This window comes from Lutjanus erythropterus, chromosome 12 (genome assembly GCF_056507025.1).
Source record: "Lutjanus erythropterus isolate fLutEry1 chromosome 12, fLutEry1.hap2, whole genome shotgun sequence".
NCBI lineage: Eukaryota > Metazoa > Chordata > Actinopteri > Lutjaniformes > Lutjanidae > Lutjanus > Lutjanus erythropterus.
Genome location: NC_139328.1, coordinates 29,295,090 through 29,321,272, shown reverse-complemented (window position 1 = coordinate 29,321,272; position 26,183 = coordinate 29,295,090). Strand labels below are relative to the sequence as shown.

General features: G+C 40.9%; 3 protein-coding genes across 3 annotated transcripts; all 3 read left to right on the top strand.

Annotated features, from left to right (window-relative positions):
* Nucleotides 1-574: 574 nt before the first annotated feature.
* LOC146318185 (C-X-C chemokine receptor type 4-like) lies at nt 575-3,898 on the top strand. The gene is made up of 4 exons (XM_084731832.1): nt 575-1,368; nt 1,476-1,696; nt 2,173-2,456; nt 3,084-3,898. The coding sequence occupies exons 1-4, from the start codon at nt 1,276-1,278 to the stop codon at nt 3,677-3,679; spliced, it is 1,194 nt and encodes a 397-aa protein (XP_084587958.1). The 5' UTR covers nt 575-1,275; the 3' UTR covers nt 3,680-3,898.
* Nucleotides 3,899-12,413: 8,515 nt separating this feature from the next.
* Nucleotides 12,414-21,097, top strand: mcm6 (minichromosome maintenance complex component 6). Its single transcript, XM_084731793.1, has 18 exons — nt 12,414-12,620; nt 12,812-12,958; nt 13,823-13,933; nt 14,113-14,200; nt 14,335-14,496; nt 14,610-14,775; nt 15,986-16,134; nt 16,258-16,408; nt 16,519-16,660; nt 16,771-16,912; nt 16,995-17,102; nt 17,840-17,995; nt 18,233-18,361; nt 18,456-18,620; nt 19,418-19,544; nt 19,637-19,843; nt 20,308-20,447; nt 20,539-21,097. Exons 1-18 carry the CDS (start codon nt 12,523-12,525, stop codon nt 20,647-20,649), a joined length of 2,499 nt encoding a protein of 832 aa, XP_084587919.1. The 5' UTR covers nt 12,414-12,522; the 3' UTR covers nt 20,650-21,097.
* Nucleotides 21,098-21,591: 494 nt separating this feature from the next.
* Nucleotides 21,592-25,513, top strand: LOC146318183 (uncharacterized). Its single transcript, XM_084731792.1, has 3 exons — nt 21,592-21,744; nt 22,255-22,537; nt 24,894-25,513. The coding sequence occupies exons 1-3, from the start codon at nt 21,702-21,704 to the stop codon at nt 25,063-25,065; spliced, it is 498 nt and encodes a 165-aa protein (XP_084587918.1). The 5' UTR covers nt 21,592-21,701; the 3' UTR covers nt 25,066-25,513.
* Nucleotides 25,514-26,183: the final 670 nt, after the last annotated feature.

Genomic DNA, 26,183 nt, shown 5'->3' with positions numbered 1-26,183 from the left:
TAATAAACTTGCATTTACAAAAACAAGATTAGTTTTCAGTCTGCAGTTGCTTAATTTTAAAACTGTATTTACTCATTTTAAACCTAGTTTTGCTGAACTCTGATTAGAACTAGTTTTAGACAAATTTAAAAGACCAGTCTGTAGGATTTAGTGTCTTGTGAGCTTGCAACTTGCATACACCTCACATCACCCTCCCCTTCCAAGCGTACAGGAGAGATTATGGTGGCTGTAAAACTCACGAAAACCCAAAAAGGCCCTCTTCAGAGCCAGTGTTTGGTTTGCCTGTTCTGGGATACTATAGAACATGGCGCTGCAACATGACAGCCTCCAGAAGAAGACCAGCACTTTCTGTAGATATAAACAGCTGATTCTAAGGTAACAAAATCACCACAGTTGTTATTTTCAGGTGATTGTACACTAATGAAAACATACTTATGAATATTATTCATAAGTGTCATGTCAGCTGTATTTTGCCAATACATCCCTGTAAATCATATACAAATTAGTTTTTATATTTTGTTTCAAAATTATATAATTTTAAAACGGAATGATGAAATTATTAACTGGCAAATTGAATCCCCTTTTTAATATTTGATTTTGAGTTTGATAATGCATCCTTTAAATCACTCATTTGTCAGTGAGTCACTAAAAATCAAGGGTCACACTCCAGACTGGGAGTGTCCAGAGGGATATGCTTCAGCTCGCATTGGTGTTGAAACATTGTTATTTCACTCAGAGAGGAGACACACTAATATCACAAACACAGACTCTCGGTTCACTTACAGTGAAAGATAAGCAGGAGTCTCACAGCCTCACCAAAACACGGCTGATAATCATCTCCCATTCACTTGCAGAATACCACGCTCCTTCTCCTCCCCCTCATGTCTCTGTGTCTCCCTCTCATGCATGTTCATCCATACATCAGCCTGAATGCTTCAAATAAGACAGTGACGCAAATAGAACAAGTACATTCACACTCTGGTGAGAGCTGGAACTCCTGCTGCTTGTCCTGATTTAACAGACCATGGAGTCTGGAGAGATACTGTCTCACGTACACACACATATTACACATTGTCCGATTCTCATCGGCGGTCTTTCCTATTGCCAATAGATCCTGATTATCACACAGAGGTCTCAGGGCCAAAACAATTCAAGCAGTGCGCGCACACACAACAGAGTATCCTGTGATAGAAGCACTATCAGCACCTGACACCTCGAAAACAGGAAAAACGTTTCAGCAGGAACACAGATGTGTTAGAGTGTCGGAGGAGGAGCATGAACATGACTATAAGACCCCTGCAGACAGAAATCTCAACTTCACTCCGCTGGCAAAGGAGAGGGACTGCCTCCGTCATGTCATACTATGAGGTAAGAGTGTTCGTGATGTGGAGTCAGTGTAATTCTGTGTTTAGGATGTTGCTTTTTCTTTCCTTTCTCTTCGCCCTTAATCAGCACCATCTAATGTCTGTCTGCAGCATATCTTCCTGGACCACGACTACAATGACACAGGCTCTGGTTCTGGATCCGGTTCCGGTTCTGGTGACCTGGGAGTGGATTTCGAGGAGCCCTGTGAGTTGGAGCACGTAATGACCACTGACCTTCAGCAGGTGTTCTTGCCTGTGGTCTACGCCCTCATCTTCATCCTGGGCATCACTGGGAATGGCCTGGTCGTCATAGTGCTGGGCTGCCAGCGCAGGTGAGAGGACGGGTGAAGGGTTGATAAGCTTCTAATAGATCTAAAATACCATTTTCCACCAAATTAGCTCCAGTTCCTGAACTGATTCCATTTAAGATTCTTGGAACCTTGGTATCTAGTGAACGAGACCATGTTTCCACCAGTTTTGAGCAATTGGTTTGTCAGATTGCACCAAGAATATTGAATGGTTCAAGAACCAGAGCTAATTTGGTGGAAAAGGGCCTTTTGTGACAAGAAGGAAGAGGCTTCCTCTGGGGTCTATACAAAGGCAACTGGACTTTCCTGAGGGTCTTGAAGATGTTTCACCTCATCTGAAAGACACCTTCAATTCTGACATCTTCATGAACCAGAGGAAAGTCCAGTTGCCTTCATACAGCTCCTAGAGAATACCATGATGACCTGCATGATGAAGAATCTTCACAGACAACCAACAACAAGCTTAATGATTGGATTTGCACCCCTGTGTTTGTCTAAAGGTCAAAGTGCAGCCTCACAGATCGGTACCGCCTCCACCTCTCAGCTGCTGACCTCCTCTTTGTTCTGGCGCTGCCCTTCTGGGCTGTGGACGCAGCCATGGCGGACTGGCGCTTCGGACTGGCCACCTGTGTCGGCGTACACGTCATCTACACAGTCAACCTGTATGGCAGCGTGCTGATCCTGGCGTTCATCAGCCTGGACCGCTACCTGGCAGTGGTCCGAGCCACGGACACCAACACTGGCGGGCTGAGGCAGCTGCTGGCACACAGACTGGTTTATGTGGGTGAGTGTTGAAAGGCTAATTTGCTTTGTCTTGATGCCGTTCTGTCTTTTTCTTTCTTTTTAACTTTTTAATGTCAATGACCCCCACAATAGATGCACATTAGACCACAGACCCCCAGATTGAGAGGATTTTGTCTTGAGGAATCCCCTCTGAATATTTTTTTTATTTTTAGGTGTGAGGATAAAGTCTGTTTAGTCATAGATCAAACTAGGATCACTATGAATTTGAATAAATCAAGTAGTCCACCCTGTTTCTGTTTTTTTCTATTTATGTCAGGTCAGTTTAACATAGCACCAAATCTTAATAGAAGTTATCTCAGGGTACTTTTTGTTAAGAGCAGGTCTAGCCTGTACTCTTGATAGTATTATTTTAAAGAGACACATGAGTTCTTAAAGAGTAAGCACTAGGGCGACAGTGGCAAGGAAAAACTTCGTTGATGGAACCAGATTCTGTGGTGATTGTTGTTGTTCCAAAATGCAACAAAAGTTTAAATACTCCTCCTACTTCCTCTGTTTGCTGGGGACCCACTCAGTGACCCCTGCTGGTCCGTGGACCCCTGTTTGAAAACCACTGTCTTACATTTTACTCCCACGGTCCTGTGCTTATTTTCATCTTCTCTCTGTGCAGGTGCCTGGTTGCCTGCTGCCGTCCTGGCAGTGCCCGACTTGATATTTGCCCGCACACAGGAAGGAGGAGAAGGCGCCACTCTTTGCCAGCGAATCTACCCAGCAAGCAACGCTCCTCTCTGGGTCGCAGTCTTCCACCTGCAACTGGTCCTGGTCGGTCTGGTCATCCCAGGCCTGGTCCTGCTTGTGTGCTACTGCGTCATTGTCGCCAGGCTGACCCGAGGCCCCCTGGGGGGCCAGAGGCAGAAGCGGCGAGCAGTCAGGACCACCATCGCCTTGGTCCTCTGCTTCTTTGTGTGCTGGCTGCCCTACGGAGCAGGCATATCCGTGGATGCTCTGCTGCGCCTGGAGGTCCTGCCCCGTAGCTGCAGCCTGGAGGCCGTCCTGGGCGTGTGGCTGGCGGTGGCCGAGCCCATGGCGTTCGCACACTGCTGCCTGAACCCGCTGCTGTACGCCTTCCTCGGGGCCGGGTTCAAGAGTTCGGCTCGCAGAGCCCTCACACTGAGCCGAGCCTCCAGTTTGAAGATTTTACCACGGAGGCGCCCGGGGACCTCCACAACCACAGAGTCCGAGTCCTCCAGTTTACATTCCAGCTAGTGTTGACTTGTGCTGTATATATGTGTACATACTGTGTATATATGTGTGTGTGAGGACATTTACACTAAGTATCTGAGAAAGTAAGAAGCAGTCTGCTGGCCCATGATTGTCTTCTTCCACACTGTGTGGTTTCTACTGTAAATATTGTTATTAGATTTGTTTTCAGTGCTGCTTTACTGTTGTAGATTTTTAAATAAAAAATACAAACATTTGTGAGAATATTGTCTTGTTTTTTGCTTCCTGACTGAAACAGCATCAATTCCTGGTTTCTACTTACTCAACCACAGCAAAAGTCAATTTCACCAAGTCTCCTTTTCAGTGTGTGACATAGAAAATTCAAAATTTCGAGGCAACTTCCTTAAATAGATTTTTGAGTTTTAAGCCCAGCTCAAATTCCATTTGAAACCATTTATTTTGAAAAAGTTGTTTTGTTTTTCCTCTTCTTTAGACAAATTTGAATCTTTGAGTTTTAGAACCCCCAAAAAGTTTCACGTGCCCGAAAAATGACAGATCAGGTTCACAGCTTACTGTGAACAATTTTTGAAGTATGCATTTTTGGAAGGTTCCTAAAACTCTCAACTAAAGATCATAGGTTGGCAAAACTTTGTTTAGGTTATTTCAAAACTCCAAAACCTAGTGCAGGCGGAATTAGGAGTTTTCTCAACTTTTGTTTTTTTACAGTAAAATAATCCAGTCTACTAAGTCAGTTAATGAGACGTTAGATGAAGATGAAGGCATTTCAGCATTATCAGAGAAAACACATTGAGAAGCAACAGGAAAAGTTGAATTGGAACAAGCCCAAATCAGATCTCTTTGGTCTCATACATGGTTTAATCTTTAGCTGACAGCTGACAACTATTGTCCACATCTCCAAATCATGATGGCTTTTTGGAAATACTACCATTTTACTTTTTCTTTTGGTTTGGGATGGTGTTTTACAGATAAAGACTGTTTGGGGAAAGTGCTGAAATCAGTTGTGGGTTGTGTTTTCCTAATCTTTATTATGATCAGCTTGTCTCTCTTTGTCTAGGTTCATGATCACTCAGCCGCCTGCCAGCTGAACCCACTGGTCCGGAGCGTTTCACAGTACTTTTGAGAAATGAAACTGCGCTTTTTAAAACGAGGCGTGTGACGGCCAGGTGAACCTGAGTCACACGCTTGAGTGTTTCTGTGTGAATGTGTGTGTTGTCAGTGTTTTGGGGGTGCAGGTGAGATTTATGATGATGATATAAACAGTTTGCAGCTTCTACGTGAGAGAGAGGGGAGCATGAATGGGTCAGGAGGACAATTTTTCCAGTGCTTTAATGCAGACACACACACACACAAAGCACTTCCCACATCACTACTTCCACTTGGAAGTGAGAGAAACAGAAGCTGGAAGTTTACTGTGTCCTGTTTCCTGGAGCGAAGAGGAGGAGGATGAAGAGAAGAGTTGTGAGAGTGAGACATTAAGGAAGAATACAGTCAGTCAGCACCACAGTGAAGGACCCACTCTGTGTGAGTAACTGTGTGCATCACTCAACTGTATCCTGACATGTGCATATGCAGCTTAATGGATGCAGAAATGCATGCAGAATCATTACATTCACTGTCAATGTAGGAAAACACCTAACCCTGTTTCTTTCATTTCACACACACACACACATGCAGACACACATGGACACACACTTCTCTTCTATTCATAGTGTATTCAAAACAGGAAAGACTTCCTGCAGCTCATTTTAGGAAAAACAAGCAGCTAAAACAATCAAACACCCAAGCAGCTCCGCACTCACCAACACACAGAGAGCTGCGACAAAATAAATCAGTTTAACAGCAAGACGGAGACACACTGAAGGACGTCATCAATAATCAGGTATAATGGTGACGTGTAAACAGACAGTAGAGTCGGAAGTCAGGATAGTGTTACCACTTAGGAATGATACAAATGGAATATCATAATGCAGTTCACTTTTTTTAAATGACATTTTGAGTCTCAGTTACATGTGCTTTAGAAAACCATACATCCTCAGTCCTGATGTTCCAAATAGAAGCACCAAAACTTGAGAATAAATTCCAGAACTGAGAGTATGAATTTTCAAAAGACTGTGAAGACTAGACTAAATAAGTTGTCAACTCACAGTCATTTTTAGATATTCCAGTGGCATATGGCTCCAGTGATGGCGATGCTGATCAGTCTACAACTTTGATCCAGGAACGTCCCAGCATATCTTGAATTAATTTCAATAACATTTTATACATATTTTAACAGTCTTCTTAGTATAAATCCTATTCTTTGATGATCCCTTGACTTGTCCTCTAAGGCCACTATGAGGTTCATATGATTTTGACTGAAATATCTCAACAAATATTGAATGTGCTGTGCATGTTCCTGTTCTCTTCAGGAGTTCTCAGAAATTTGATGATCTCTTAAATTTCTCATCAGATCAAAATTCAAATTTGTCCACTATTTTGATTTACAACCAAATTCCTGCAAAACTTATGACAGCTGCTTTTTGTGTTTAGTGTTAATTAGGAAAATGTTACACAGGTGCATCTGTGTAGCACCAGCTTGTTAGCATTTAAGTGTGCATTTAGCTCAAAGCAGTACTGTATACTCCTAGCATGGTTATAGACAGTTAGCTTATTTCTATGTGGATTTCAGACATGGACCAAAGTCATTGTTTCGCAAGTCATACTGTACATAAGTCTTTGCACTCAAGTCCCAAGACAGGCAGGTTCAGAGTCCCCAAGTCAAGTCCCAGACTTTAAGTTTGAAGTCCCAAATAGTCATAATGCTCTCTTCATCAAATTTAATACAATTCTAACAACAGAATCTCAATTTGCAGTTCTTTGTGCAACTTCAAATGTCAAACAAAGCTGGAAGTTGTTGTGTCTCCATCTGAAAGTTTCAACTGGTACGTTTTGCATACTGCAATCCATTTTTAGCTTTTTAAATTTTTCCAACTGGAGGTAATATAACCTTAAGTCTTCATGGTTTTCTCCTGCAGTTTGATTGAATACTGATCAGTAGATTTAAACAAAGTGAATCTAGGGAATTAAGTGTCAATGAACACCATTGATTGAGGAAAAGAAGGGGCACACTTTTTAGTATTAAACTAATCTACCACTACTACTACTACTACTGCTACTAATACTAATACTAATACTAATACTAATACTAATACTAATACTAATGCATACACCAACACTACTAATGTTTGGAAAGAATCGTGTCTTTTCAAGTCAAAAGGCTCAAGTTCAAGTGAAGCCCAGAGTCACTGGTGTTTAGGTCCAAGTTGAGTTGCAAGTCTTTTTGGATTTTGACAAGTTGAGTCTAAACTCATTAAATTTGTCTGATTCAAGTTCAGGTCAGACTAGTCAAGTCCACACCTCTGATGGATTCAGACCTGCACTCAGAAAGGTGTAACCACAAACATCCATGAGGTTAAAGTGCCGACTTTCAGATTTAATTTGTTTTTGTTTGTTTTTTGTTTTTAACACCAATATGAAACAGTATGAGACATTAGCAGACACTCTGTAACCTCTCTGGTGAGGCTAACCCAGGCCTGTACTATTATCATTTGCACTCCTGACTTGTTTTATGGGGCTTTTTACCTTCATTTCTCATCAAGTGAAACACATGCTTATCTGGGCTGAGGCTCACCTATGGACTTTTCCATTCAAGAATGTTTATGTGTCATGAATGTTATGTTATTGGACCAGAAAAAGCTTCTCAGTTGCCTGGTCAGTATGTTTAATGTTATTGTCCTGCTTGCATTGTTTTAAATTTGTGTGTACAGTGAATGCTAGTCTGTATAAAATGGGTTATACGCCTGCTCAGTTGACCCAGCATGGATGTGAACGCCCATGAACCAGACTGCCAGCACTTGACCTCGGTGAGTGTTTCGTGTCAGGTCCGCTGTGATACACCACCAAAACAATGACAATGTGTCACCATTTGAATACACACAACACACAAGGAAATGACTCTTTTTAAACCTTCATCTTTCATATCCTGTTTGCGCCTATAAACAGTTTCAACAAATCTTTCATCAGTTTCATCTCTGTGTGATTTGGTGTCTGATTACTCACAACACAGATCAGAAAGTGTTACTACAGACTGTGATTGATCCGTGTGTCTGGATGTATGTATTATTACTAGTAGCAGCAGGTAGCAGTAATGGTACTATTAGTAGTGGAATGTAACTGTAGGGGAGACTGGGGGCATTTGTAACACAGGGCAACTGAAGCACACTTAATGACCTTTACTCTGCACATACTCAGTAGCAGTCTCTCTTTACCCACAGAAGAGGAGCAGGATCATTTCACCTTTGCAGAAAAAATGGTTTGAGGTATAAAAGTTACTTTTTGGATGCGCAGTATTTTTCCTCCGCTGTCAAAAGTTTAGATGACTGCAAATTTAAACTTACACCAATTTTATCGCAAGATTATTGGTTAAAGATCGCCATGAAGAAACTATGCTAATGTAGGTGTAGCTGATTTGTGTTGTGTTGACATGCTTTTCTGTGAAAAAATTAAAGTAACTTTTAACATATTTAACTAAAATTAAATGTCAAATTAATTTTAACTCAATTCAAATAATTACAGTCGAGTTGCCACTTGAATAGTTGCCTAGACCTCTGAATAAATAGAAACAGATGTTTACTTTGAATGCACATGATGCCTGACATCTAAAGGTATCTGAAACATTAAATATATTAAACAACATTATTAGATACTACACCAGTGATGTGATTACTTTGAGGTATGCTTTTATTTCAGAAATAGTTAGTTAATATGATTTTTGCAGTGTTACCCCAATGACAATTACAATTATCCACACCAAGGGGGCAATTATAACACTCTGATTTCTGGCATTAAATTTCATATTAGAGTCTTGTCCTCATTAGTGAAAATATATCAGTTGTATTATTAAGTACTGCATAAGTATGATTGTTATGTCAAAAAGATGACAAGTGTATTTCAAATATGCTTCAAATACGCTTTCAAATAAGTTCCAGTCTCCCCTACTTAAATACATTTTTGAGGTGCTTTTATACTGCTTATGTTTCTACTTCATTACAGGTGCAAATATAAAAAAAACCCGTCCTCACCAACTTTGATGGCACTGATGGTCTCGTGGTGCTTATGTGTGAGTGTTCCGTGTGTGTGTGTGTGTGTGTGTGCGTGTGTGTGTGTGTTTGTGTGTGTGTGTGTGTGTGCCTACAGATGGTCAGGTTCCCTCATTCAGACAGGCTGAGTTTCCTGCTGCTAAACAATTGTGGGAAAACCAGAGGTCAACACAAAAGGAGAAATAAAGAGGCAGAGAAAGACTGGGCTGCATCCAAATGGCCCGCAATAACTTCCTGCTTTGTTCCTGGTGGATTAATACAATGTGACAGGTGAAACCAATAGCCTGCTGGGAGTGTTTGTATTGACCTCCGCAGGTGGAGACGTGAGAATGATGTGGGAACCAAAATAGAAATTAATGGAATAATAGAACAGAAATCAGTGTTGGTCAGTCACAGATGGTCCTGGACTGAACCCTGTCAAGGCTGACTGCAGACTTTTTGTGTGTTTGTGTGTTTGTGTATCCGCTCCAGGGGGGTAGTGGAGTGTAAACTAAAATAAACGCACTTTATCCATCTCTTTGAAATGAGGCTGAGAGTTTTCTCACCTACCTGTATCAATTAATAATAGGAAAAAAAAGAAAACTTTAAATTGTAGTTCAACCACAGTTTACCAACCTCTGTATTTACCAACCCTAGTCCAAACAATGCAGCAAGACAAAAACAATGTAACAAGACAAAAACAACAAAAACAATGCAACAAGACAAAAACAACAAAAACAATGCAACATGGTGAAAATGATGTAAAACACTTAAGAGTTGAAAACAGTGTAACAACATAAAAACAATGTAACAAAACAAAAACAATATAAAAGACTTATCAAGATAAAAACAATGTAATGAGATGAAAATGATGTAACAAAATGAAAACAACATAACAAGATTAAAATGCCATGAAAACACCATGAACGATGTAACAAGACAAAACAGATAAGACAGGGAGACCTGACTGAGAAACAGCTGGTAAATGTCCTTCAAATGGCAACTTTTTACTTTTATACTTTAAGTACATTTCAGAGCCTGTACTTTTTCACTTTTACTTGAGTAAAAAAGTTTAATAAGTACTTCTACTTTTACTAGAGTTGTTTTTACACAAGCATTCCTACTTCTACTTGATTTAAGAATGTGTTAACTTCTAGCATCTAGACATCATGACAGTTAACCTAACAGTCTCCTAATTAAATGTGTCCAAGATGTGCGTTGATATTTCAGAATTAATTTGCACCTTTCCCAACATATCTTGTAACACTATCAAACAGTACTGTTAGCTAGAAAGCAGTTGAATGCTAACGGTAGCTGTTTTCTCATGGTAGCTAATGGTTTAGCTGCATTAGTTTTAAATATGGCCTGGTGTCCTTCCAGATTCTCACTATCTATTTTCTTTTCAGTTCATCTGGAAATGGATGATAACATTTTTTAATTCTCTTCAATTTAATTTCATTCGCTATGTTTGTGCAACCTGAAACACCATTAAATTACCACCGAACCACACCAAAGCAGTCTACGTGGATAAACAGCACCAGGGGTGTAGGGCAAAATATTTTGATTTTGAGGTTAACTGTCTGTTTGACTAAAGGTCCAGGTGCTACATTTCTCCCAGAGCTTTCAGCTGCATCTCGTCGACTTCATCACATTTAATTACATTTTATTATCGGAAAACATATAAAGATTTTTATATAACTACAGCTTTGATATAGCACATGAATGAGTACTGAGATGTAATGGCCTTGATGACAGAAAATAGTTTCCCCCAGTTATTATAATCACTACTATGGTGCATTGCTGTGTTAAAAAAGAGCCTCCCCTAGTGGTCATGTAAAATCACTACACTTACATGCTCAATGTGTCTTCAGTCATGTTGTGTTATGCAGTAAAGTTGTGTTGGAAATTGTTCAGAATATCCAGAAACTTGTTCCAGAAAATCATCAGCCTGGCTTCATCCTACTGACACTAATAAATGGTGAGAGAGACAAAAGATGGACATTTGGTAGTGCAGCGTTGTTTGGACGGAGCACATACAGTTTACATTAATCATTAAACATTTTTTTTGTTAAGAAAAAAAGTAAAAAAAAAAAAAAAAAAAAAAGCTCTGATTCCAGCTTCTTAAATGTGAGTATTTTAGTTTCTTTAGTCATCTAGGACAGTAAACTGAATAGTTTTGGGTTGTGGGCTAAACAAGACATTTGAAGACATCTTTGGCTTTGAGAAACATTTATCAACATTTTTTTTCATGGACAAAACAACAAATCAGTTAATTGAGAAAATAATCGACTGATTAATCAACTACGAAAATAATGGCTAGTTGCAAACATTAATCCTCAGTATGCTCCAGATGCATATTTTTGTTAAATATGCAATAATATACATTGTTTTCAAATAACAAATCAGGGCCCAGGAGATTGCAACATACTAAACACACTGATAGCAGAGATACTATTATGATTTTTTAACTTTACCCACCTGTGATTGCGTCAAATTTTCTATCACAGGCTGGATTTTATAAGGTAACTATCCCAACTTTTGCCTGATGACGCCAAAATTACACTGCCCATCCCAACTTTAATTGACTTTGGTAACTGCACCGTTAGTTTAGACTGGACTGATTGCTATTTGCTCCCTTTAATTAAACTCTATCTACCAGCTGTCAAGGCCATCATGAAAAACATCAACCCACCTCAATTTAAACACTTATTGGACAATTATACAAAATACAAACCAACATTTTTTGGTGTGGATAATATTCAAAATACTTCAACAAATTTGTTGTGTGATGTCTCTCCTGACACTGGTGGAGTGGGCTGTTTGATGTGGAAGTATTTCCTGTAGAATATATGAGTGATCACCGCCCCACAGTGGCCACAGTGAACAACTGCAATACAATGTTATATTTGTGGCTTAAGCACACATACAGAAGTTACAGTTGTTTTGTGTTATAATCACACTAACAACGATTTGTACATGTTGATAACAGTGATGAATACACTGACGTGAAACCTGTGTTAACCATAACACCTGGTTGTTTTCATATTCTCCATCTCCACCAGCTATTATGATTATAATAATGTCAAAAAAGTCAATGTGTAATTGAGTAATGGCTTAGAGAACGCTATATGCCTGGTTCACAGTGATATTGCATTGAGTAATCAGGGATGAAGACCTTTTTGTGTTCACGGCTTTTTACCATGAACTTTGTTGGTCGCGACTCAAAAGGAACCCCAAACCCGCGAAAGATCTCGCGAAAGTGACCTTTATAACTCACATTGTGATCTTTCTCAAACCCTAAGCAAGTGTTTACTGTCCATAAACCTACACAGATTTTAACTGCATAATTGCGCTATTATAAAAAAAATAATTAGTTTGTACAAAGTGCACTGTTAAGGAATAACACCTACAAATCTCGCGAGAGTTTCTCAAATTAAGAGTTCCCTTCCTTACACGACCGACTTTGCTGTTCGAAGTTGAAGCAGGAAGCGTGCCGCGGGAAAAGAGCAGACGGACTTCGCGTCACTTGCTCCTCATTGGCGACAAACCGGAGAATATTTGCATGTTATCGCCGATTGGTCAAAAGCGGCGCGCCAAAGATCACGTGTCTGTCTTTTCGCGCGAAACTGTGGCTCTGTTGTCAGGGGTTCAGCGTGCTGACTGTGTGGAGTGTGTCCGGAGAGCAGCGGTGTGGATCTCTACTTTATACAAGTTTTATTAGCTTTTGCTGCAGTTTGACGGTGTTTCAGGATGGATGTTGCCACAGCAACCACAGAGAATGCCGGGGAGATGGTGAAGGACGAGTTGGCAGAAAAATGTCAGAAGTTATTCCAGGCTTTCTTGGAGGAGTAAGTCACTCAGTCAGGCATCATCAGGCTTCATTGTATTGTTGTCGGCCCGAAACGTGCTCCGCATGAGTAGATCGCTTGTTATCTCGTTTTAAAACCGTTCTTCATCACTTAATATGAGGATCCGATGCTGTGCTGGTCCTCTTTTGGTCATGCATCACATTTCATGATATTTCTGTACGGGTGTGCAGGTTCCAGACCGGGGATGGGGAGGTGAAGTATGTCCGGGAGGCCGAGGAGCTGATCCGGCCTGAGAGGAACACCCTGCTGGTGAGCTTCACAGACCTGGAGGGCTTCAACCAGGAGCTGGCCACCACCATCCAGGAGGAGTACTACAGGTCAGCTACAAACACATGAACCCTGAAATCATCAACACTTTCAGCCTCACTTTGAGCTCTAATCACAAAGCTGAAGAAAGCAGCACTTTAACTGCAATTTGGTTTTATCAATAAAGCTGCTGTTACACAGCCATATGTTTAAACTGCTAACATGCATCAGTTAATTCTAAAGACATATTTTCATGTACACACCTCATACATGTCTAAAGATAAGCTTGTTTGACCAAAACAGTGGCAGCAATTCTCCCTTCACTCAGCTCAGAAAGCACACATTGTCACTCATGACACCAGAGCTGCAACTTAGAATTACATTTATTATAGATTTTAATCTGGCGCTTATTTTCTTGATTAACTGATTCGTTGTTTGTGCCATAAAATGTAAGACAATTGTAAGAAATGTCAGTTAGTGTTTCCTAAAGCACAGCGTGGTGTCCTCAAATGTCTAGTTTTGTCTGCAACCAAAGAGATTCAGTTTATTATCACAGAAGAAGAAAGAAACCAGGAAATATCCACATTTAAAAAGCTGAAATCAGAATTGTGACTTGTCTCTTAAAAAATGACTTGAACAGATTAATCGGTTTATGAAAATAGTTCACAACAATCAACATCAATTATTACACTGCTTGAGATAAACTAAAAACAAAGAACATTACATAAATGATTAACTTTTATCTTTGAAGTTTGAGTGATCTTTTCATATAAGTAAGTCTTTCATATAGAATAGGAACAACACCCGTTCACTTTATTGACTGTTGTCTGTTTATAACGAGAATGGATCAGAAATGCAGTAATTTGATTCAGCTAACAAACATCAGGTTCATTAGCAGCTGTGGTTTAATATGAGGGTTCTGTTTGTGTTTCCAGAGTTTACCCCTTCCTTTGTCGGGCTGTGCGCAACTTTGCTCGGGATCATGGGAATGTTCCCCTCAACAAGGAGTTCTACGTCGCCCTCGAGGATCTGCCCACCAGACACAAGTAAGACACACAGCAAACCTACATTACATTGGCATACAATATAGCCTATTACACCATGAATTCTGCTGTATGAGTGATGAAGTTGCTTTAATTTTCTGTATAAATGTAAGACTTGATTAAGTTGTCAAATAAAACTAGAGCGTTATATCAGTTATGACTCTCTTCCTGTGTGTAATCAGGATCCGTGAGCTGTCATCCATGCGTATCGGCACCCTGGTGAGGATCAGTGGTCAGGTGGTGAGGACACACCCGGTCCACCCTGAACTGGTACGTATCCTGCAGTCAACACATGCACAAAAAACAAAAAAAACACACAAAATCAGTGCTTCTGGATGAATGTAGGGATGTTGAGCTCGTCTATTCATGGTGTGATCATCACGATGATGACTTCATGTTTGCAGGTGAGCGGCACCTTCCTGTGCATGGACTGCCAGACGGTGATCAAAGACGTCCCTCAGCAGTTCAAATACTCCCCGCCAACCATCTGCAGGAACCCCGTCTGCAACAACCGCTCCCGCTTCCACCTCGACACACACAAATCCAAGTTCATTGACTTCCAGAAGGTAACTGCCGGACGTCGATTGTGTGTGTCTATGTATTTACATAGGGAACAGGTGTACTGACAGGATCCTAAAGCCCGATGGCCACTGATTTAGTCTTTATTCTGTGTGTTCAGGTGCGTATCCAGGAGACGCAGGCGGAGCTGCCTCGTGGGTCAATCCCGCGCTCCCTGGAGATCGTCCTGAGGGCCGAGGCCGTGGAGACGGCTCAGGCTGGAGACCGCTGTGACTTCACCGGGACCCTCATTGTCGTGCCGGATGTGTCTCAGCTCCGCACTCCTGGTATGTTTTTGAACTCCAGTTGCCCTAAATTGTGACAAAGAACTTATACATATATATCATATTAGTTTTTTTTGACACCTCATGAATTATTCAGTTTGTTGTGCAATAATCATTAAACTGTGCAGTTAAACAGTGACATCAATGCTGCATTAAACTTTAAAATTCCATAAATACTGTGATTTATAATCTGTTGCATGTCAACAAACTTATTTATAGACCCCATTTTTTTTTAACATAATTGACCCTTTCCAAGTCCACGCCTCTTACTCTTACCACGCCTTGCTCTGTGCTCTAATAACAGTTGTTACCTTGGTAACCAAAAGAACCCTGGCAAATTTCTTCTGTCCCGACTTCACAGATGCTGTGTGCTACACTTGTCTGTGTTGAAAAGAAAATACAGTTTGAAGATGTTGCTGGGGGACATATAAAAGTGACAGTCACTTTTTAAAATATCTAATGTTAGCCAAATTCTTGCTAGCTAACGACTGATGTAGATTAGCTAGCTAGTTAGCCGGTGCTTTGCTGACATTAGCTATCAGGCGTAAGTAGCAAGCTAATGATTGGTTAGCTTGAACAAACAAGTCTTTTGCTACAGAGTAAAACATTAGCTAACTAGCGAGCTGAAGCTTGATGTAGGTTAGCTAGCTAGTTGGAATTTTTATTTGTGAAACTTTGACACATGCATTTGATTCAGCAAAATAGTCTTGAGTGTTGCCTTTTTTTAAACTTAACTGACTTATTTTCACTTTTTTTAAAATTATTTTTAGTCCAGTTTGTTTAGGTTTTATACACAAACTACTTTGGTAGGTTTTGGCACAAATACTACTTACTACTGCTAGTTACTAGTAGGTTTAAAGGGAAAAAAATAAAGGTTTCAGGGTAAAATGAACCATTTTAGAAGGGATTTCTGACAATCACAAGGATGCATTGTCGAGGCAATGATTACTAGCCAATCACAGTACATTAGGGAGGGGCTAGTACAAATCTCATGAGAGTTTTGCATATTTTGAGTTTCGTTAAAGACATGAAGCTGTTATTGTTGAACAGAGTGAAAAGGGCAGGACTTAACAAGGGTCATTTATTTATGTACACTGTTACATATTAATCAAATACATACTGTTACATATTTTAATCAAAGCCACTGTGGCCCAGTTTCCTCCCCAGAGATCATTAAAGTATTTCTTATTGTGATGACTGTTCTCTCTCTCAGGAGTGCGAGCAGAGACCAGTACCCGGGTAGCTGGAGGACCACAGGGATTTGAATCCGAGGGTCTGAGAGGCCTGAAAGCTCTGGGCGTCAGAGAGCTCTCATACAGACTGGCCTTCCTGGCCTGCAATGTGGCCCCGACCAACCCACGAGTAAGAGACACGAGCTAATGAACACATTTCTACAGTCACCGCATTGTTTTCACCCAAACTAAAGGAGCAAATAAATATAGCTCAAGGTGCTCAGTTAGGAGTGTGTGTTTTTTCTTGTTGTAGTTTGGCGGTAAGGAGCTGCGGGACGAGGAGCAGACAGCAGAGAGCATCAAGAGCCAGATGACGGAGAAGGAGTGGGAGAAAGTGTTCGAGATGAGTCAAGACAAGAACCTGTACCACAACCTGTGCACCAGCCTCTTCCCCACCATCCACGGTCAGTGCTCCAACCATCGCTCAGCATTTTCTGTATCCGGGGGAGCTGGGTTAGTCATAGGGTGTCAGAGCTGCTGATGTCTTCGTTTAATGGTAACCGTGATTGTGCAGGTAATGACGAGGTGAAGCGAGGCGTCCTGCTGATGCTGTTTGGAGGCGTTCCCAAGACGACCATGGAGGGAACATCGCTGAGAGGAGACATCAACGTCTGCATTGTCGGAGACCCCAGTACCGCCAAGAGCCAGTTCCTCAAGTATGTAACCCAACATGGATGAGAAGGTGTAGTCCAGTAAATGTAGGAGTTAATGTGTGTTGGTCAGGCTGGGTGCTAATTGAAGTGTGTGTGTGTGTGTGTGTGTGTAGGCACGTGGAGGAGTTTAGTCCCAGAGCAGTGTACACCAGCGGCAAGGCCAGCAGCGCTGCAGGTCTGACGGCGGCTGTGGTCAGAGACGAGGAGTCACACGAGTTCGTCATCGAGGCCGGAGCTCTGATGCTGGCCGACAACGTGAGTGTTACTCGTCACAGGGGGCAGCGGAGGACATTATGAAGGGATATTCAGTGGTGTTGATGGAAGTGTTTTCTTCCAGGGCGTGTGCTGCATCGACGAGTTTGACAAAATGGACCTGAAGGACCAGGTAGCCATTCATGAAGCCATGGAGCAGCAGACCATCAGCATCACCAAGGCTGGAGTCAAGGTAATGGCAGCCGGATCAGCTTGAACTCGATGCTGAAATGATAAATAATCTAAAATGCAAGACTCACAATTTCAGAAATTACTCAAGTCCCACCCCTTTTTGCTTTCTACCCCAATAAGTGGAGCAAGCTTGCCTGGTGGAACCTCAATTAACTTTCTCCTTTCCTGTTGGATTGGCTATGTGCCAGACACATTTATGTTGAAAAGAACCAAATTTTAAAGATGGGTATACGATGTTGATGTGGGACCTGTAAAAAGAAAGATATACATACTGTCTGTTCCAATACCTGCATACTGTTTAGTGTGCCAGAAAAAGGTTTGGCATGTTCCAATACATAGTCTGTCAAATGCAGTGTGTCAAAAATACCAGGATGCCCTCCTGCATCTGGTAGCATTTTGAAAGCCGGCATGCTTTCTGGTTATTCTAGCAAAGGCAGCTGCAGTGTGTGTGTGTGTGTGTGTGTGTGTAAATATTAAAAGTAAAAAAAAAAATATGCAAACTGGAATGCAGGGAAGGTCACATCTAAAGTTAGCAAAATGCCTAAGTATCTTGTATGTTTTCTAGTAAATTTAACTTCATTTTGGTCTAGAGAAACACTCTTAATGTCCTTGAAGGACGTCATACAAATTAGAGCATAATATGCAAATCGAGTGCAACTATAACATCTTAGAATTTGTTTTGATGCACTGTAAGTTCTCTGCAATAGAATAACCAGACTTTGCCTCTATCTCCTCCAGGCCACCCTGAACGCTCGCACGTCCATCCTGGCTGCTGCCAACCCTGTTGGTGGACGCTACGACCGCAGCAAGAGTCTGAAGCAGAACGTCAACCTGACCGCCCCCATCATGAGCCGCTTCGACCTCTTCTTCATCCTGGTGGACGACTGCAATGAGGTACGTGCGTACACAGCACAGTCTGTGCACATATTCCTCCACTGATTATTGATTAAATTTCATTTTTATTTCTCATTCTTGTGTTTTTATTTGAAGTTCAGCTGTTTTGAAATGTGTCTGCCGCCACTGTTGTCTTATTACTTATCTGATGCTGTAACACCAAATTTCCCAACAGAGATTCTTAATGTTTCATCTGACCCGGTCTAAACCTGTGTGTGCGTCTTGTGTGTCCCCCAGGTGACGGACTACGCCATCGCCAGACGCATCGTGGACCTGCACTCCCGCATCGAAGAATCAGTGGACAGGTTGTACACTCTGGACGAGATCCGCAGATACCTGCTCTTCGCAAGGCAGTTCAAACCTAAGGTGCGCGTCTGCGTGCGCTGACTGCGCTGTTACATCAGCCTCGAGCATTTGCGTGCATATGATTTGTATTAACCGTTGCACGTTCTGTGTGCAGATCTCCAGTGAGTCTGAAGAGTTCATCGTCGAGCAGTACAAGCGCCTGCGTCAGCGCGACGGATCTGGGGGCGTGTCCAAGTCTGCCTGGAGGATAACTGTGCGACAGCTGGAGAGCATGATCCGCCTGTCAGAGGGCATGGCGCGCATGCACTGCTGTGACGAGGTGAGCGCCAAAAATAATTTGCTTTTCAAGAAACACAAGACGCCAATGTGATGGAAAGACATATTTAATCATTTTAATGAGATTTTATGAAAAGAGTGACTTAAACTCCAAATAATTTGAAACAAAAAGTTTGCCATTATTTTGAGATAATAAGTTGTTATTCTGACATAAATGACTCATTATTTTTTAATTTAGCAGACACATTTATCCAAAGTGATCTAATACGACACATGCAAGGATCTAGTCAGGAGGAATGAGTTGTTGTTTTGAGATAATAAGTCAGTATTTGGACATAATAACTGTATTTAGAAATAATAACTCATGACTTGGAGATAATAACACATTATTGCAACATATCCCTTCACATTGAGAAGAAACATCATTTCCAGATAAGTAACTAATTACTTTGAGATGTTTTCATATACTAAGTTGTTATTTTGGGACTGGGCTTCATATTGGGACTTTGGCACAGACATTTGTAGACTAAGAGTTTGACACACTGTATATAGGACGAAGCGTATTGCATAAAGTAAGTCTCAAGTACATATTTAAAACAGCAGGAGTGTCAGAGAGAAACCAGTCTGAAAATCGGCTGGAATAACTTGTTATATTTCTAAAAAATCATGAAAATGTAATCAAACCTCATGTTTAAAGTTGCTAAGGTTATATAACAAGCACAAGTCATTCTTTAATAAGGAAAAATAATATGTTTAAGGGACAGTGACGTAATGTAACCACACATAAACATATCACATGATGTTGAGTGTTGACCTTTGCCGTCCTCTGTGTGTTTTCAGGTGCAGCCCAAACATGTGAAGGAAGCTTTCCGTCTCCTGAACAAATCCATCATCAGAGTGGAGACGCCCGACATCAACCTGGAGCAGGAGGACGAACTGGAGGAGGAGGAGGAGCAGCAGGAGGACGGTACTTAAAGTTTAATGTACATACTAATCATGTAAAATTATTTGTCTGCTAGCCTCATATAGTTTTATCTAATGTAAAACTTGTTGTTGCAGGAAATGCCATCCCTAACGGAGTGAATGGTGTGAACGGCCACGTTAATGGCGTTAACGGCCACGTCAACGGAATTAACGGCCACGTCAACGGCGTGAACGGCCACGCTGAGCCCGGCAGCCAGCCCAAACCGTCTCTCCGCCTGTCCTTCAACGAGTACAGACGCATCTCCAACCTGCTGGTCCTGCATCTGCGCAGGGTAGAGGAGGGTAAGAGACGTCCCCCTTCAAACTACTGAGTAGGACACAGATCCCTGGGGGGACACAGTGAACGTGTCCAACCCAAATTATGTATTTGAAGACACATTTAATAGAAGCGGACTCTACTTTTGGAAGAATTCACATATAAAACAAACACTTTTTGAAAGTTTTGGTTATGAACCCCCACTTTTCACCAGTCAATGTGTGTGTGTCTGCAACACATCATCACAGGTTAGTTAATGATATTACTGAATTTATGAAGTAATTGCAGATTGTGCATCTAGATTTTAAAGTTTTTACTGTGAGAAAATATGGCCTTACCATAAAACGCCTGCTTTTATAATGGAGCTTGGCTTGACAGTCAGTTCTCCCCCCAGATTATGAGATCTGCTCCCTCGGCTACTGAAAAGTTTCTGTAACGGCTTTTTCTTTTCTCGTTCGGTCTAACCTTTTATCCGATATCTGTGTCGCAGCTGAGGAAGAGGAGGAGCTGAAGAAAAGTGCGGTGATGAACTGGTACCTGAAGGAGATCGAGTCAGAGATCGACTCAGAGGAGGAGCTGGTCAATAAGAAAGGGCTGATAGAGAAGGTCATCCACAGGCTGGTGCACTACGTGAGTCTGCAAAAATACAACCACCCATTTCATGAGTCGGTGTGTATGCCGAGTTTGGACAATAACTGACAGTGTGTGTGTATTTCTCCAGGATCACATCCTCATCGAGCTGTCTCAGGCAGGCCTGAAGGGATCAGAGTCGGCAAGCACAGAAGAAGAAGTTGTTCTGGTCGTCAACCCCAACTACATCCTGGAAGATTAAACTCCTCCCCTGATCCATCTGTTGTTGTTTTTCTCCACTCCACTTACAGCGTCAGTTGTTGATATTAAACTTCAGCAATAAAGTGGATGTTCCTATGTAAACACATACATAACAGTAGCACTGGAGATGTTATAAGACTTGTTTTGTGAGTTTATCATCTCTACTGTACAGATGATTCTGGCTCTTAGAGATGAAAAAACAATGTGTTTCTTGGGTCAAAGTGACTTTTGTAAATATGCTCTCGTTCTTCCAGTTGTCTACTGGCTTCTGTCTGTTTGGCCCTTAGTTGAGGGAATTGCTATTGTGATATTGTTCTTTATCCATAACTGTATAGTAGAGGCATACAATGGGCTTTTATACCTGCCTCCATGTCTTTTTTTGTAAAAATATGATAAGAATGAAAATGTTGGTTCAATAAAAAAGATGTGCTCAAAAAACATGAACTCAACTGCTTGGCTTTGTATGATTGTTTTTGCTGTTAATTTTCTGCAGTATTTCATAGAATTTTTAGCATGGAAAACATGTTTACATTGTGAAAGCAAATGTAAAATAAATAAAAAAAATAAACAATTGGGATTTTGCCCGCAATAAATGACTAAAGTCAAATAGAAAAAAAATGTTCTGCGGTTAAAAAATAAAGCTATTTAAGCAATGAAACATTTCTTTATTTTTTTAAACGTTTTCTTAAAGTGACGTTTAATAACATCAATGCCAGGCTTTCATAGTAACACCGACGTTTTCCACTAGGTGGTAGCAGACACTCATGTGATTCGAAAACTACTGCGCATGCCTGTTTGAGATGAGTCAAACGCTGGTCGAAGGGAACCCCAGACCCGCGAAAGATCTCGCGAGAGTGATCGTTCTAACCCAATCCATTGTCTTTTCCTAACCCTTGCCATGTGTTTTCGGTCCCTAAATCTGCACAGATATTGACGTAGCGTTGTCACAATATAAAACAGAGTTTGTACAACGTACGCGATAAATAGAAAATGCGTAGGCATCTCGCGAGACTTTAGCAAATCTTTGGATCCCTTCGAGACAGTGACACAAACATGGCGGCACCCTACGTGAGAGCAGTCAGGACAGCACTGAAAGGTAAAATATAACATTAAACGTTCTGTAAAAAGTTTATCAGCGAGATAATACTGAAATTAACATCTCATTGACATCTAGCAAGAACTATGACAGTGTCGTTTGTGTAGACAACATCATGAAGGGTTAATTTTTTGTCAGAATTGGACAACACAGGTGACTTTTCCTTGTTTTTACATGATGTAACCAGACACAGCCCTCACATTAACTTGCCACTCGCCACAGAGGGGACAAAAATTGACTCATATCTTTGAAGAACAGATATTTTTTACGGTAGCTATTTTGATATGAAAAAGAAAAATGGACACATGCGTTACCAGTGATACTAGTTTAGGGCCAGTTCCATTTAGTGTAACAGAGCGTTTCCAGTGAGCAGACATGCACAAGAGCAGCACCCTGACACTATTTGACCTAAATGGAATGAAATCTTAATTGTATCATTATTAACACCCGTGTTGATTCTACTATTTCATGTCAAAATGGCTGCTATGTTAAATGTGTATTTTCTCTCAGGTGTGCATCTTGCCCCCAGCCGGTGGCTCCTCCAAACCCCAGCAGTGAGTCAGTGTTTGCGGCTGCATGCTGTTCGGTGTCGGCCGCTGCATGTCTCCCCTGCAGCCTCCCTGTGCAGCTCCAGGTCAGAGCCACAGAGGAGCACCCAGACACACAGCACAGCCGGCACCCACACAGACGACAGGAGAGCCCGGGAGGAAGAGGATGAAGAAGAACCCGAAGGTCCTGAATATATCCCCAAGAAAAAGGCGAAGAACCCAATGATGAAGATTGGCTATGCCTGGTGAGTCTCCTCTCTTCACTGCTGTACACCAGGCATATTTCACTTTCTTTTTTCTTCCTTCATACAATTACTGAAATGTTGGAATTATGAACAAACATAAATCATAAGTTGAATCTGCTCTCACAAGGAACAGAAATAATAGTATATTTAAGCTCTTTTTTGTGTAGTTAGGCTAATGTGCAACTTGTCATGCAACAGGTAAGGCACATTATTAGACAGTTACTCATTGGTGTAAACAAACCCAAAAGTCTGAGTGTGAATCAATTTATCTTCATTGTCATTATAAAATATTTTGGGGCCACCTGCCACCCTGTTGCAGGCTGGATCTTGCTCATGGGCCATAAGTTGAGTATCACTGCTGTGCACCCTTTATGACCAACAAATAACAGAAAATATTAATTAATTAATTAATTATTGATTCATATGTTTATCGGGTAACTCCTTAACAGTAATTAAAAAGTAATGATGATCATATCATCAGAAGAGCCTCAGAAGAAGAACTAATAAAGTTAGTTATGACATACATAAGTGCCCATCCAACATGGTCTCCAAATATACAGTTGTAGTGGTGAACCATTTTCCAGAAAACAGCTTAATTTCTTACAAACAACATTTCATTGCAAACAAAGAACTTTGTCACTTGGTCTCCTGTCATGGTCTCCATAAGATCAGACACAACTGAAGTCACCAGAAACAAAGGATGTTTTACTAAATAATATTGCCCCTAAAACAACATACGATGAGAATAAAATATGACATGAACCTAAATCATAAAACGACAAATGCACTCTTCAGAGAGACCTGCCTGTTTCTATGGCTAATGGTATTGTACCTGAATGTAACTGTGCACATAGAGAGAGAGAGAGAGAGAGAGAGAGAGAGAGAGAGAGAGAGAGAGAGTGAGAGTGTGTGTGTGTGTGTGTGTGTGTGTGTGTGCGCTAGATCTACTGTATTATTAATTTCAGTATTGTGATTATTTGAGTGCTGTTGTCTGCAGTGACAGCTGTTACACAGAAAGTGACAACTAATAATCTAACAGTCTGACAGAAAAACACTGCAGCTTTTTATATTCATGTACCAGAAGCCTTGTTGAAATACAGTAGTCATATTTATTAGGTGCGCCAAGGTAAAACTAATTCAGTCTAATACAGCAGTCCTACAAAAAATCCTCCCTTCACAAAGACAATATAATCTACATTATAATCTCTATACTCATTCATATAAACAAGGTGGACAAAATATTAGACAAAACATTGCAGTTGAACAGCACCACTAACAACAACCTAATAAATGATGATAAAGCTGATTCAGCGCCTATAGTTACACTCTTTGCATTCCCACCCTTTTATCTCCTTCCACTACAATATGAGCATGTTTACACCTGGCATTAACATGTGTCTTGGCTGAGCCGATCACAAGTGGACAGGTGGAGTATGTCTGCTCACACTGGAGTTCGGATCTCACTTCCCCGCTCTATTTGCAACTAAACGTGTGGCTGCATCCTCTCTGTTTGCAAGTACCAGATGTGATGTTTTTTTATTGGCAGCCCAGCACACTGGGACAAATGAACACGTTTTTCACCCCACAAATAGTGTAATATTTGCCAAATTTACAAGAAGGCCCAAATAACTAAGGATTTGTCTGAGACACCATCTTACAAAGTTTATAAAGTTCTTCCTCACTCAACAACTCATAAAATTGGGTGGTCTTTAAGGAAGTTATTTTCTATATTAATTGTTTTCTGTATTTTTAATATTTGACATGTTTACCACCAATTAAATGTTGTCTGCTTTCATCAATGTAATGTAAATGGTGAAATCACTTGAAACAGCATACAGTCAGCCACTGTGTAGACACTGATTGAACGAATCAGCTTTGAGTCACAAATTGACACAATGTTTTTTACAAGGAAAGAAACGTCTTAATGAATTGCATTTAATCCAGAATTTATAAGAAGGAACAGACGATTAAGAATTCATTGTACCCGTTTCAGTCTTTCTAAAGTTTCTTCTCACTCAGCAACTCACAAAATTGCACAATTTCTTCAGGGAGTCTCAGGATATTGTGGTTGCTACTTCCATGGTGAATTAAATTGAAACCATGTGTTCACAAACATCTGCTGTTTATCCTGGAAGGTAAGAGAGCCCAAATGTGTAATTTGCATTGCAAATCACGTACAGGATGTCACTTGAGTAGACAGTCCTTTAATGTGGCCCAGGACTCATAGCGTACACACTGCTAAAAGACTGCATCTGTGCAATCGTATCTCAAGAAGCATGTTAATACCAGGTGTAAACAGGGCCTGTGTTCACAGTACTACTGTATGTGCTGACAATCATCAATCTCTCCCCTGCAGGATGATAGGCCTCCCCACGGGTATTATCGGCTTCCTCCTGGCCAAGAGAGAGGTGGACAAGAACCGACTGAAGCAGCTGAAGATTCGACAGAGGATGAGGAAGTCAAACGAGGGAGAATATGAAGGGAGCCGCTACCGCCATCCTGCAGAGGATGTTAAACTGGACCAATAATGTGCAGGTATGGCTGCACCTGAATGTCATGGCTGAGACAGTGACTGCTGCACTACAGTCTGAAGACTGGTTACAGAAGAAATGTCAAGAGTTCAAAACATCAAAAACCTCTGAGACATTCAGAAGTGGGTTACTGTTTCTTTTAAAGGCTCATGCAGTAATCTGAGAAGGAACGTGCCCCTGACTGAGCCTTTAATTCAGGACAGTTTTTTTTTATTTGATTTGTCTTGGACGTGAACAAAGATGGATCATACTGTTAAGGTTGACAGCTTCATTGAATCTGGATGATGGTCACATATTTATTCGCCAAGATGCTGATGTTCTATAAATATAATAGAAGATATAAATTACTGTATGCCAATAAATGTGTGAATATGTCAACAATCACCACTGGTATGACTGCATATGAACCACAACACAACTCACAAATACAAATCTTTATTTGATATGAAGAGGCAAACAGACTTTCCTCATCATTGATATGTATATTTACAAACACCATACTGGCTATCTGTACTACATGTTTGCTAAAGTTGTTTTGAGTCCAGGGTTATATGTTCCTATGTTTGAGTCTATAATAATGATGAAGATGAATATGAACATGTGGAGGAGCAGCAGGGTGGGGTTGATCATCTCAGGAAAGTTCCACATTAGCTGGAGCTCTCTGACTCTCAGGAATGTTCCAATAATTTTAACTCCATGGCAGTGATTGTGTTACCCTGTATGAACAAACCCACCCAGCTGCCTCCGACACACATCTGCCTGAGTATACAAACAGGCATATGCAGTATATAACAATACTATAAAAGCTTATGGAGTACTGTACATGTACTTCTTAAAGTAAAAAATCTAATCTCAGAGACACGGTCGTTGTGAAGGCACTGTCGTGATGCAGAATTAGAATACAGCCACACATGAATTTAGACCATTAGCAAAGAATTGATTATATGAACCCATGACTGCAGATCTGACGCTGTCATTAAGTGTACTGAGCAGGATTGAAGGGGTGGGCAGGGGTGTCAATAGTGAGGATTAATACCAAATATTACATCATGTAATATCATTTTAGGCACATAAACACTCTTGTTAGTGCAGCAGAAATGTTGGTTCAGAGAGTT

Bases quoted from the DNA above. Each gene is read 5' to 3' on its own strand.
- LOC146318185 (XM_084731832.1), top strand. From the start codon at position 1,276: ATGAACATGACTATAAGACCCCTGCAGACAGAAATCTCAACTTCACTC. The intron at 1,369-1,475 runs GTAAGAGTGTTC...GTCTGTCTGCAG, and splicing joins CCGTCATGTCATACTATGAG to CATATCTTCCTGGACCACGA. The intron at 2,457-3,083 runs GTGAGTGTTGAA...CTCTCTGTGCAG, and splicing joins ACACAGACTGGTTTATGTGG to GTGCCTGGTTGCCTGCTGCC.
- mcm6 (XM_084731793.1), top strand. From the start codon at position 12,523: ATGGATGTTGCCACAGCAACCACAGAGAATGCCGGGGAGATGGTGAAG. The intron at 16,913-16,994 runs GTGAGTGTTACT...GTTTTCTTCCAG, and splicing joins CTCTGATGCTGGCCGACAAC to GGCGTGTGCTGCATCGACGA. The intron at 18,621-19,417 runs GTGAGCGCCAAA...GTGTGTTTTCAG, and splicing joins GCATGCACTGCTGTGACGAG to GTGCAGCCCAAACATGTGAA.
- LOC146318183 (XM_084731792.1), top strand. From the start codon at position 21,702: ATGGCGGCACCCTACGTGAGAGCAGTCAGGACAGCACTGAAAG. The intron at 21,745-22,254 runs GTAAAATATAAC...ATTTTCTCTCAG, and splicing joins AGTCAGGACAGCACTGAAAG to GTGTGCATCTTGCCCCCAGC. The intron at 22,538-24,893 runs GTGAGTCTCCTC...TCTCCCCTGCAG, and splicing joins ATGAAGATTGGCTATGCCTG to GATGATAGGCCTCCCCACGG.